The 14,256-nt window shown below is 40.2% G+C and overlaps 1 protein-coding gene across 2 annotated transcripts in view; it reads right to left on the reverse strand.

Annotated features, from left to right (window-relative positions):
• Ac76E (adenylate cyclase type 2 Ac76E) overlaps nt 1–14,256 on the reverse strand; it is a 943,073-nt gene that overhangs the window by 177,828 nt on the left and 750,989 nt on the right. For both annotated transcript variants that reach the window (XR_014443972.1, XM_083143984.1), the window contains exon 10: nt 1,707–1,865. Coding sequence is in view for 1 of the 2 variants with exons in the window: in XM_083143984.1 (XP_083000110.1) it covers nt 1,707–1,865 (159 nt within the window). In the remaining variant the exon portion in view is untranslated. The remainder of the gene's footprint in view (nt 1–1,706; nt 1,866–14,256) is intronic.

Genomic DNA, 14,256 nt, shown 5'->3' on the forward strand with positions numbered 1-14,256 from the left:
TCTAGAAAATATCTATGGGAGGCATTAGAAAGTAAGGAAGTACCTAAGGAACTTATTAAAGCAATAAGAAGTGTATATAAGGATGTAAAAGGAATAGTAAGAATAGAAGGAAACGAGTCTAAGGAATTTCAAATAGAAAAAGGAATTAAACAGGGAGATAGTCTCAGTCCTTTACTTTTCATTAATGTAATGGATGAAATAACTAAAATTTGGAAAAGAAGAACGCCAAGAGTACAAATAGGATATTGGAATATGAGAGTAGTACAAATGCAAGTACTGCTATATGCTGATGATATAGTCTTAATTGCTAGCAGTGAAGAGAATCTACAGAAGTGCGTAATAGAATGGGAAGAAGAACTTGCGAGAAAAGGGATGAAGATTAATATTAAGAAAAGTAAAGTAATGCAGGTGGCAAAAGAAGAAAAGGATCATGAAATAGCAATTAGATATGGAAACGAGAACTTGGAAGAAGTAGATGAATATGAATATTTAGGAACCATCATAACAAGTGATGGTAGGTGTGATGAAGAAATCCTAAATAGGAAAAGAAAAGCAAATACAGTATATTATCAGTTCAGTAAAACAATAATGGGAAAGAAAGAAGTGGCAGTAAAGACAAAAATGCAGCTATACAAATCAGTATTGGTCCCTACATTAACATATGGAATGGAAAGTTTACCACTTCAAGATAAACATCTGAGTAAAATTCAGGCTAGTGAAATGAAATACCTTAGAAGAGCTGTTAATAAGACTAGGAGAGATAAAGTGAGGAATGAAAGAATAAGAAGAGAAGTGGAACAGGAGTCGCTAGAGAAAATAATTGAAAAGAGACAGCTAATGTGGTGGGGACATGTATTCAGAATGAATGAAGACAAAAAGGTAAAGCAAATTCTAGAAGTAAAGGTGCAAGGTAGGAGAGGTAAAGGAAGACCAAGGATAATGTTTGAAGACAGAATGGAAAAGATTGGAAGAGAAAGGAATAAGACAATAAATATGATGAAGAGAATGATGAGAAACAGACAGGAATGGAGGAGATGGATCGAGGCAACCAACCCTACGCTATGATGGCAGAAGGGGACTAGAGGAAGAAGAAGAAGAAAATTATGACCGCCTTGTATAAATGGCTAGCTGATTACCCGGCGTTGTCCGGGTATTTATTTATCCCAATCTTGTATTAGACAGGAAAATAATGAATTCTAACTATAGTGTAAAATGTAACTCATTTTAAATGTGATTGTAAATGTCACCAATTAGCTTAGCGACTCCGAAAACTATGGATTCGACACTAATCTAGGTCATGTGTGGGTGGCATTTTATTTTCACCCCCCATGCCGATAGGTGATGAACTTGGAGTTGAACCGCATTGGGAGTCACGAAAACCTATGGATCCATTCGCAACACAGCCTGAATGTTAGACAACCCGAGAAACACTATCGTTGTGCGGATTGCATAGAATCACGGATGTCTGCTTGCGCGGAATTTAATATCGGTGGTTCTCAATTATTTTTACATGTCACCCCTTCCCACCACCCCTAGGGGTGCCATGGGTTTCTTACCCCCACAGTATTTATTTCCAGGTTACAAGTGATACGCGTACGAAGTTTGGTGGAAATCGCTCCAGGCGTTCAAGAGTTATTGCTGAACAAACACACACATGCATCCATTTTCATATATATAGAGATTGGGAACGAAGTGGAAATACTCACCCTGGCACACCGCCCGACTCCATATGATTAGCCAGAGTGACGTCATCGCTCCATACGTCGAACTGCCACTTCCTCAGCCCCAAGACTCCACAGAGGACGTTGCCTGTATGGATCCCTATCCTCATGTCAACGTTGAAGCCGGTAGCCTCACGGACAAATCTGAAATGATGAAGATTTTATCAGATGGAAACACTGCTACAAGTGAGAATGCACACATACAAAGATACCATTTTTCAGCACAGCCATTAGTATACTGCACTTAAGATAACAGTAAGACTCGGAACGAACTGAAAACAATAAGAAAATAAAGATGAGTTAAGATAAAAAAATTAAGCTACAATTGTTGAAATGGTGGAAAACAAGAAAGTGAAAAAGCGAAAAATTAATACCAAAGATAGAAACAGATAAAATGAATGGGTAAGAACCTGGGCTAAAATGAAAATGAAACCATAGAACTGGATGCATTGAAATGGTAAAAATCGTGGGATAAAATGAAGGAAAAATGACTGGAATCAAATGGATAGATAAAAACTGGGATAAAATGTAACAACGCCAATAACAGAATACGCGGATAGGAAGTCTAGGAAAAAACTTTAAAAATACGGTAAAATGAAACAATATAAAGATTACAATAAAAATATACAAAGGCATAAAGTGAAAATGGAAAAGAGAATGGGAAAAAATGAAGGAATATGGAGACTACTATTAAAGTAAGTAGAAAACAAAGGTAATGTCAGATAAAAACTAAAATTTAAAACATATTGCAAGAATACGGACAAATAAAAAAACAGTTGCGCAAATTTTGAAACGTTAAGAGACATTGCTTAAAAAATGATAAGAAAATAGGACAGGAGAATAGAGCATTACTTAAATGTAATACAAATAAAAAGCGAGAGAACATGAGATTATAAAATGATGGGAAAACTGATGAATCAATGGAAAAAATTTGATTAATCGCATTAGTCGAGATGAACTTCGAGCTGAAAAAAAAGTAATAGTGTACTTCTGAAAGTATGAAATGTGTATAGTGTATCTTTGAAATAATTGTAATGCGCACAGTGTACCTCTGAAATACAGAACTGTAATTCGTTGCGATGTCTTCGTTACTCTACGCTTCAGAGACGGTTTACGAGACACTCTCCATAATACAATGCAAGGGATTTGGACAGAACATCTCCAACACCAAAAAATCGATTCACTGCTTACAGCTGAACAATGAACCGACTTGCAGTTTCTAGTAAAGCATTAAGGGAGGATTAAGTGGTTCAGAAACAGTAGAGGACGTCTGCAAGCAGTTGTTGCATTCACCAGACAGCCTATCCACGGAGGAATGTTAATCTGTACAGTATCGTGGTTTTAGGTTTGCTGACAGGCGATCCTGCTTCTCTCTCCCCAATAGGCTGTATTGCCACACTGGCCTGGAGGTTAGATAGCACCATGATAGACAATGGAAAAAACAAGGTTTTTCCTAACGTCTGATTGGCCTGAAAGCAAAAAACAAAGTAAGCCATTGTTGTTAGTTAGGATTCAAGGACATCCATGTATGATGGTCAGAGGCTAAGATTGGGCCGAGGAAAGACAAGGGTCTGTCGTGACAGAATCTTGTCGAAACGAGTTCAAGAATGAGACGAACTTCTGTAAAATCGACACTCTCGGTCTTGTTCGAAACTTTTGTGAAAAAAAAATCTTGATCCAAATTGACTTTGCCATGAGACTTCTTCATATATACCAAGCGTATGTCTACCTTACATACAGTGATTCTTTTCTAGTGGTACGCAACGGTACGCCGTACCGGTAGGTGATCATTTGTGAACATACCACAATGTATTGAGTAGTTCTTAGGATGAAAACAAGAACAAACCAATTTGAAGAGTACCGCAACTTTTCTTTAAAAAACACCGTGTACAGATAAGTGAAATATTTTGTTTACAGTAAATGTAAGGTCAGTCAGTTCACTAGTGCCAATTCTAAAATGTGTAGCAGGATAAAACACCGTTTTACGAGACTTCATAGCAACGAAACGAGGCGTCAAGGAAAAGAGCTTTACTGACAAAAGGCATTTGCTTCAATGAGCTTCTTCTTCTTCAGCGTTTGCCCCTATCGCCATTACAGACGGCTATTTTGGACATGCGTACTGAAGGAATCTATCAGACAAAATCCGATAACATCCCACCTGAAAATGAATCTTCCTCCTATTTACGTATATAAATAGGTCCTTCGCAAATATTTAACACAAAAGACTAAACAAAACTCTTCCCCCTATTCACGAGGAACATATCACAATGTATTGAGTATGAGATTTCGGAGAATACGACCATATATATTACAGAAAATAAGGTAAAGAATAACAGGAGCAGGGGCGGCCGGTCGTAAGGACGATACGGACGCCCCACTGCCATGTGCAACCACAAGTGAACAAACATTACATTAATATTTATATATTAGCTTTTACATTGTCTGAATTGCAAATATTCCACTGCTTTCAGATCGTTGGTTATCTTCCGCGATAATTGTGAAGTTTGCACGCCACCGTGCGGGGGAATACGGAACTTCGAGAGAAATCTGGCGGGGCGCCGTCCTCCCACTTTACGAGACGTAGAGCATTCTCAGGCGCGGCCGCGAGGGGTAAGAGGCGAGGGAACTGTGGGAATAACACGCGCGGGATCTCTGGCTGGGAGGACGGAGGGTTTGTCGTCAGAAACCCACCCCCTAGGCGAAATTGGCCCTCTCTCCGGAGAACGGTAAACAATGAAGAGTTGCCAGAAGCAATGAAGTTAACATAAGAAAGAAAATTACCAACCGCTGGAAAAAAATATTCTGTATTCCATAATCTTATTCATTTATGACATACGAGTAGAGCAATAAAGAACGCAATTTCCAACGAGGAAAGAAAATGGCGATAACTGGAAAAGTACAGACTCTTGCATGATTTTTGTTATTTACCGTCGCTTTCTGCTACTTTTCGGTAATCACGCCGATGAGGATGAGTGATGATATAATGATATTGATGGAGGGACACTCGCAAAGAACACACATACACATGCCGGGATTCGAACCCAGGAGCCCTGGCTTTGTAATACGGTATGCTAGCCATGGAAGTCGGCTATAGATTCTTGTTACACGCAAAATGATCGTATATATGCGTTGTATTTTTTCTGAGTTTAGTGAAAAGTACATTTGGATTACAATGATGTGGAGTATATCATGTAGATTTAAATACATGTTTTGATTAGCACGTTTGAAAAAATTCCTGATAATGTGACAAAGTTCTCCAATTTATTTTCAAGGCGGATGTTAAATAAATTAGAAACTCGTCATCTAAACTCACCAAGAGCCGCTACAGGAACCAGTGAACTACAAATTTCTTAAAATTTGGCAAAATTGTCTGGAAACCCCGAAGCAATAAAACGACCGGATGGGAAGACGATAGTATTGACACTTGTTGTTTCTTCGTTTTCCATGGAAGTGAAGCCTTTTCGGTAGTTGTGTGCGGTAGATGTGCATTTGTCGCGATGAACAGTGTGGAGAAATTGTTGGTGCGAAGTTTTTCTACCAGAAGTCTGGATGAAAAAATAAACATAAAAAATCTAGTCCGAATTTGAATATTGAACAAGTGTCAAAGAAGGGAGGTTGTGAGTTCACTCGCAAATTTCGCGTTGAAGGACAGAAGGATGAATTTCAGTTACAAGCATGTCTGAAGAATTCTGGTAAGTTTGAAGTTTTTACTAGAGCTTCTGGTAACGCAGATATCACCTTTCCAGTGAGATATATATTTTGGTGCCCTATTTCACATATCAATTAGTCATGTTGGACAGGAGACATTTTCTGTGTAACTTTGTACTAGAAATTTTCACGATCAATGCACGTAAATATTCGTCATTGTGCTTATCAAATTGTGTAAAAATTAATATACCTTCTTCTGAATTTTCCCCTCTGTTAAACGACTACATCTATTAGAATTCTATTTCTTCTTCCATCTTCTTCGCATTACTGTTAAATAATTATTAATTTAAAAATTGTAAAACATGATATTCGGTAAACACGAACGTATCAATTTTTTATCATGTTGGCTGTTATACGAAATTCATCATTTAAACTCACATTACTAGTAGAGCAAATTTGTGCCGGCCCCCGTGGCGGAGTGGTTAGCACATCGCGCTACGACGCCAGGGGTCCCGTGTTCGAATCCCGGCCTTGGCATGGATTTTGTGAGTGTCCATTCATCAATTTCATCATATCACTCACCCCATCTTCGCAAATTAGCCAAATGTGACACAAAAGGCGAAGTAAAATAAAGCAAATTTGTGTACTATCGCCCCTCCACTTTGGATCACCACGAGCCGCCACTGAACAGGAGTAAGAAAATCATGCATTTTCATAACATTCCACTTCCGAGAACAGCCGAAGCCGGGCCGAAGCTCACACGTTCGCACGCACCACGTGATCATGCACGACACATTACACTAGCTAAAACGGTGCAGACACCAAATCAACTAAGTAGACGAGTCTGTGCTGCACCGTGTAACCAACTTGACGCGCAAGTGCAGAGAGAGTCAAAAAGTACAGTGAACTGGACGGGGCTATTATAACAACAATGGACTCTGTTAGTGTGACGTCACAGCAGACGACAAGCTGGGACTGAGTCTAAACAAATAAAACCGTTCTCTTTTTCCTATTCAAATACATTGAGTTTTCCATTGCAAAGGGTTACGAGACAGAATGTGATCTGCATTTTACATCAATGTAAAGATGAGATTTCGGAGAATACGTCTATATATAACATATACCTTATAGATGAGAATGTAAAGAATAAATTGAGTTGGAAACTGAGTAAGGCGAATGTCAGAAAGGAGTCCGATCCGGAATCGCAGCCAATGGGCGCCGCCGGTTTAATCGCCTGAGGCTGCTGGTCTCCCATCATCCATAGCGGAAGCGTGACCGACTTGAGATCGGGTGAGCTTCGGCCCGGCTTCGGCTGTGAGCGGAAGTGGAATGTTATGAAAATGCATGATTTTCTTACTCCGGTTATTCTTTACCTTATTCTCTGTAAGATATATAGTCGCATTCCGAAATCTCATCGCTGTACCAAACGTACCATAATTTTGTTTCATAACTGCTGTCACAATAATTATAACTACCCCTTCCGATGGAAAATCCCATTGATTTGAATAGGAAGAAAACACGTTTGCCTGTTGTTTAGACTCAGTTCCAGCTCATCGTCTGCTTGTGACGTCACCACTAATGGACTCCATATCGAGGACTACGACAAGGTGCTCATAGGGAGGGCATGCCAACATGATTTCAGGAGTTAAACAACGTCATCGATGATAATATCTATGTGTATATTTTTGGCTGTGTTATCGGTAAATTAAGGTAAAAACAAGAGTAGGGTACCTTACTTGAGCCGCATTTGAACCCTTACTGACTGACCACATGCAGTTTCTGTAACCGAGCCCTTTTAAGTTGTTGACTTTCAATCTCGCCACCGAAGATCCCGGGCTCGAATCCCCGCCTGGTACCGAGTGTTCCTTGTGAGTGTCCATTCACATGTCAGCTCATCATCACTCATCCTCTCGTCGGGATTAACTACAAGTTGAAGAAAATCGACGCAAAAGTTGCAAATTGATCACGAACATCGGTTGAATCCTAAGGGAAACATATACTCTTACAAAGATTACATCCCACGACTCCTCTGACACAATTCGTCCAACGTCTAGTATTTTCCATTGGGATTATCAGAAAACTGAATTATAGATGCTCAGCCCTGAGCATCAGCGCAGTCGAAAATTGCTTTCGTGATCCGATGCAAATTGAGTGGCATTAAATTTTTAATTGCTTCCCAAGAGCTCGACATCGGATATCTGCATTTGATCGGCTAAGTTCACGCAATCGAGCAGATCAGGCTACAATTTTCTCGCCCAGTCGCCAAATTTTATGTGCCTACAACTGTTTACGGCTTCTGTTGTGTGATGTGCAATTTCTATATTCTTTTCTCGTGTTCGGGGCCTCAGTTTTAATCCTAAGAAATGTGCCCCTTCCGACTGAACCCGGACAGCAGTGCTAAATAGTGTTCTTCAGCAAGTTAAACTTCCCCCTTCCCCATGTGGACTTCTCAATCAATGAGATCGCTTGTGTACTACTTTCCCTCATTACACCCTAATCGACGGTTCATGGTCAAGTTTCTGCTTTCCTTATTTCTCTCTGCTTCTACTATTGCCAGTAAGGCATCTATACAGTCCGATTGCGTCAGTTGCGACCATCAACGCAAGTGCGCATGCGCTATCTGGACGAGCCTAGCGGGAAAATAGGGGTGACGGCTGCAAGGGTGATCGCAGATTGGAAGTAGGTTCTGCGCTGGTTACGACCATCGACGCCAGTGCGCATGCGCGAACTGGACGAGTCCAGCAGGAAAAATGGGTGTGACGGTTGCAAGTGGAACGTATACGGGAACCGTATTCTGCAGAAACAACATTGAAGTTTCTCATATAGTAACATCGTCGCCAAAATACGTTACGAGTTATATCAACCATCGCCAACGTGACAAATCTAGCGATAATAAATAAAACAAGCGAAAGCATATAAACGAAACACCTAAAGTTCAAATCACCAACCCTGAGACCTTCTGTAAACAAAACCACGTGCATGCAGAAAGCATTGCAAACTCATAGAAGTAAAATAATCGACGCGAAAATCCAGCGTTCTTACAGGATTCATTACGTAAGGTAAAACAACGGCCAATTTGTAGTATGGGATACGCTGCCGCAAATGACGTCTCACTTTAAACCCAATGTTATTTCTTTTTTGTACTTATTGCTTCACCTTTATGGTTAACTCTTTGCACCAGTAATCATTTCCCATAAATTTGGCTTCTTTCTTGCATGCGAATTGAATACATTTTACTTGTATTTTTTTAGACAAAATGATATAACATGGTAATGCATATTTCTAAGGATTGATATAGATAGGAGTGTATTTGAAATTTGTTTGTAGATTTTATGTAAATTGTATCTTTTGTAAATAAAATATATAATGGGCATAAACAGCCATATGGAATGCTGTAAGTCCAATAAATATATTGATGATGATGATGATCAAAACAAGACAAAGAAAGTTCGTAAATTTATTGCGGTTGGAAACTTTGACAAGCATCCTAATAACGATTTTGTTCCGCCAAATATAGTGCACTTCGTAAAATAACTTGGTGACATGGCAAGGCAAGATAAGTGTGAGCATTTTGTAGGAATATGCATTGTAACTTTCAATGAGCTTAGAGATTTGTGTACATAATTATATTTTAGAACATTGGTTATTTCCTAAAAATAATCATGTGAACAGCAAGGTAGTAGTGTCACTTTCAACATGGCGAATTCTATGCGTGCGGGAAGGTCTCAGTGTTCAGTGATACATCGAATCGGTGAGGCGGTTTGTTTACAGAAGGTCTCAGGGTTGGTGATTTACACTATAGTTTGAAACCTACAGCATAATTGCGTGCATGTTTCTACTTATCCATTCCTTTTCATGTGAAAATCGACGACTCAAGGTCAAAATTTCACCTTGGCTGCATCTTTCCCCTTTTTCACTCTCGTAGTGTTCAGTCTACATTAATACTTACAGTTCCACATGTCTGTAATTTATCAAATATATTATTAACATTATATGAAGCTGGAATGTTTAGTGTTTAATACTAAGTTGCTTCTCCTATATCAATCAGTTTTTAGTATTTGAATCAGTTGCTTAAATTCACATTCCTTTGTTTTCTATTCAATCCCGCTGCAACCGTGGCTATAGCTTTTCTCAATCGTCATATGTATTTTAGTGTTAAGGTGCGTCTACGTTAGTCTTGACCATTGACGCAAGAGCGCATGCGCTGACTGGATGAGTCCACTGGCAAAATAGGGGTGGAACGGATAAGGCAAACCGGTTCCGTGAAAATCGTTGCTGAGTCAACATTAAAGTTTAATACATAATAATGTCGCTGTCAAGATACGCTAAGAGGGGATCTTACGAGTTGTAACAGCCATATACACTCAACGAAGCGATAATAAACAGAACAATAACGCATACAAACGAAAAAACAATCTGAAAACTACAGTGTTTTTTCGTGTATCTTTCTATCAACTTCCCCCATTGCGTGTACTTTCTTCCTCTCGAATTAGTCTCGTCCTCAGTGGCGGAACAGTATTTACTATAGTCTCGAACCAGGCGAAAACTACAGCAATAGATCTTGTCTTGATTTCATGGAAAAGGCTCAGAGTTTATTCTCGATCTAGAATCGATTCTATCCCTAATTTGAATGTTTTCGAAAAATCGTTACAGTGAATAGCCTCAATGGGACGGGAGGGGAATAGACGCATAAATATTCAACTCAGGGATTTGCATTCGATTCCAAAACGATATTAAATTATACCTTCGACCGTGGAGCAGACGAGGTTCCCTTCGCTTACTTGAAGCATATATGCCTTGTGATGAAGCCACTTTAGTATTCAAATCGGCCAGAACCCTTCAAGAAGCCTTGGGGAATGCTAAAAAGATGAGTGTCGAGGATTATTCCACGGGTTTCCCTACTCACACCAACATGGAACACAAGCCTCGTCCTTCTATGAATGCTTTCGGGCTTACTATGGCAGGTGAATGTAGACGAACATCATGTTGTTCACACAATGACAGATTTCTGGCCGTATACGCCAGCGTAAATGTTCGACTAAATCGGATTCCAATATGACTTGGACAATAGCAGCTACCGATTCAGACACGGCCTACATTCTGTTCAGGGAATCTGTGGAGCCAGACCGGGTATAATAGCAGAGAAGGGGAGAATCAGACGTGATGAAATAAAGCAGTGCGCGCTGCTGCAAATGGCTGGTAACTGTTGCAGCGATTTGCCCTCTCGCGTGCAACGACCCAAGTTACGTCGTAGCAAAAGATTTATTGTTTATTTGTTTAATTTAATTTATGTACATGTTTGTTTGAATCAATGTTATTCTGTAAGTGTATCACACGTATAGGTGGGCCTGTATGGTCATTGAAGATATCTAGTGTTATCACACATGTTGGCAACTCCGAAAAATAAGCGAGTTGGTAACTATGAAAAAAGGTTGAGATTGTTTTCTTGCGGTTTGGCTTATGAAAGAAAAATGAGAGATGACTTTGATGTAAGTCTAAGTTTGTGTTATTGCAAGTCCTTTTGTGATAATTTTCATTTTTTTCTTTATGAAGATTATGTGATCCTAATTGTGAATAAAAAAAATTGGAGCGCCGAAAGAAGTATTAACGACTGTACAGCCGTTTAAAGTTGAGATTTTGTCGTTTGAAATTGTCGAGTCCAAATTTCCCACCGATTCCGAGCTCCGCCCCTGGGGTAATTGACTTACCGCCCCTACCGCTACCGCGGCCCCGCCTTTATCTATAGAGTCCCTTTTAAAGGCATGTTAGAAATTGGCCGGAGTCACCTGCCCAAACACTTTTTCTCACTGTTTTTCCCAATGACACATGAAGATACCAAAAATGAACATTAAACCTAAGAAGGTAACTTACCTCTTTTTTACCAAGGCCAGGCACTGAATTGCGGGTCGAAGTGAAATTTGTAAGTCCAAAAATGAAGTAAATCCTACGTTGAAAGTCCTTGTTGTCCTTTTCCACAGAATACCACCCTCCACTCCCTTCCCATCATAAAAATAAGAAGTCGCAAATTAAACCATCCCACAAGTCATTTAGAAAATACAACCCTCCCCTTTACGGCCTGCAGTTGCTAAAAAGAAATAATTAATTCCAATTTCTGAAGTCGCATAAATGAAATCCAATGTCTGAAATGTCCAATCCGCCAATATATCACACAAATAACATATCGCAATCGAAAATGTTCCCATTGCACAAGTCAATCATAAGAAAATAAAAAATCAGACGTGCGCCTGTGACATGAATCCATGATCCGAAATCTTCTGACTTGCGCCTATGACATGAATCGATGATCCGTCATCATGGAAGTTCTGAAAAACATTTTTTACGTTACGCAAGGAATTTTAATTAAAAACAACGTAAGTTTCGTAGCACGTAGATCTAGAAAATTAACTCCGCGCTATTTGCAAACACTGTTTGTTATGAGGAACTAAATATTTTCACGAAATGTGCCTGAAATCGAGGGTGTAGAAAGGGATACCGGAGCCATATTGTGAATATTTTACTGCTTATAATCTGTTGGAAATAACAGAGCTGGAATTAACTTAAAAGATTGGCCTCTGTAAGGCTTGTGGAAAGTAAGTAACTCAGTGGAAGTGTCTTTTAAACGTGTTGAGTCACGTGTGTTGTTAACGAATTGCTAGTTAAAGCTATTACTGTTAATAAAACGTTAATTATCTGGTATTAAGACTGTTACTTAAACCCAGCAATACCCTGAGTGTAAAGGAATTTTCGTACTCCTAGCCGGGGACGACGTGGCACGCGCGTTGACTGGTCGTGCCTTCGTTCGTTTGCTCCAGATATTCTCCGAGACAGAATGTATAGAAGAGACACTTTGGAACAGCGGTGGAGGCTGAAGGTGAACAGGGGGAACAGACACTTCCTTCCCTCATTGCTCAGCAATCAGTCTCCAACAAAAAAAAAATGATAGCTTGATAGATTTGGTTTTACATCAGTTTTCTGTCACTTTTGGCTAATCGCGAAGATGATGATGATATGATGAAATTTACACCCAAGCCCAGGCCGGGGTCCGAACCCGGACCCGTTGCTTTGTAGCACGCTGTGCTAACAACTCTTCCACGAAGGTCGGCGCCCCTCCTTCCTCACACACACACATGTAAGAAAAAACAGGCAAGTAAAGTATATTTTAGTCCAAAGAAGCATATTTTGCACCCAGACAACATCTTTTCTGTCGACTTCACTGCTTACGAAACTGTCTTCAAAAGACGCTTGCACGAGCCTGCAGCTCTATTTCTCCGGGTTTGAATAGAGAAACGGTAAAAGGCATTTGGACCGGAGAACAAATTGACTTAAGAGATACGATCGCTTCCGGAACGATTCTGGAGGTGAGACGCGTAGTTTCCCCGGAGCGGTTTCTACCAGAAACATGAGACTCGTGTTTGACTTCCGGAACTTGGTAAAAGAGAGGAGGTCGTTAATATGCATTAGCGGCTTTTCCACCTGCCGAGTTTTTCCTTAGGTCTTCTACTTCCTCTTAGAGGGTTGCGACTATTTCAATGATGGTTCGTCTGGTCGCACAACCGTATCCCATCCTATTAATGACGTCATGACCTACAGATTGCTGTTCCAAAGCGAGACGATCTTGAGACTCTTCACGTAGTTCGAGACTTCATACGCCAGAACGTATGATACTTGAAAAGTTATAAAAGCCAAAGCTACTTTTCTACGCAACTTTTATTCAGACATAGACCCAATAATCATCATCCTTCACAGTTCCCTGCCTCTGGCTGCGTCTGCATTTAAGTCAAGCCTCTCAATTCTCTTCTTGTCTTCCACCACTCCTCTCTTTCCACGGTGTTCCAATCTTGTCTTCTTATCCTAACACTCTCCGCTATCTGCTCTTTCCACAGACATCTTTGTCTCCCCTTTGGCCTTGTTCCCACTCCTTGCGCATTGTAAGCTCTTACTGGTAGTCTTTCTGCATCCATCCTCTTCATGTATCTGAACCATCTCAACTGTGCCTGATCTATCCTGTCCTGAAGCTTCACCACACCCACTGTCTGTCGGATCTCCTCATTCCTTATTCTATCCCTTCTAGTCTTCCCCAATACACTCCTTAAAAATTTCATCTCCACTGCCTGCATCTTTGTTTTGTCTCTCTCTGTCATTGTTTGAGTCTGCTCTGTACGTAATTATTGGCACATAGTATGTGCCGGATATGTACGGATATCTATAAGTTGCAGATAGGTCACCTTGGTGTCTACCCTTGGAATTACGAAAAATTGCCTAATTGTAATGTCATTGCCTCTTTTAACTGTATCTACTTTCCTTTCTGTTATTTTTTATTGTATCTCCCTTATACACTTCTACCTTTTCGTATGTATTTCTTGTTTACTCTCTTTTTCAGTCGCGATTTTATTTCGAGTAATTGCTTTTTCTCATCTCACACTCTGTTTCACTCCGCAATTACTCTTCCTTCCTTCCTTCCTTCCTCACTCGCTTCTTTACCTTTTCCATTCCTCGCTCATTCTTTCCTATCCTCTTTATATCTCTATCTCTTCTCTTTATCTTCCTTTCACATTACCTCGCTCCCTTTCTCAAGACATTTCAATCTTCTGACGGAAAACATGACGCCATTTTATATACACCAGTAGACCTCCGTGACGAAGTGATTAGTACAGTGCTCTACGATGCCAGGGGTCCCGGGTTCGAATCCCGGCCTGGGCATGGATGTTCTGCCCCTTAGCATGGTCCAAAATTCCCAAAAGGTGAGAATTTCCCACAGTTGGGTGCCAATGGACCAAAAAACACTGAACACGAAGTTTGGAATCCGAGTAACATTTCTTCGCCGTGTCACATATGTTTTTAGTTTTGCCATAAGGATAACACACACGCTAGAATGTAGGCATCCCAC

Source organism: Lepisma saccharinum, chromosome 22 (genome assembly GCF_977018435.1).
Source record: "Lepisma saccharinum chromosome 22, izLepSacc3.1, whole genome shotgun sequence".
Classification (NCBI taxonomy): domain Eukaryota; kingdom Metazoa; phylum Arthropoda; class Insecta; order Zygentoma; family Lepismatidae; genus Lepisma; species Lepisma saccharinum.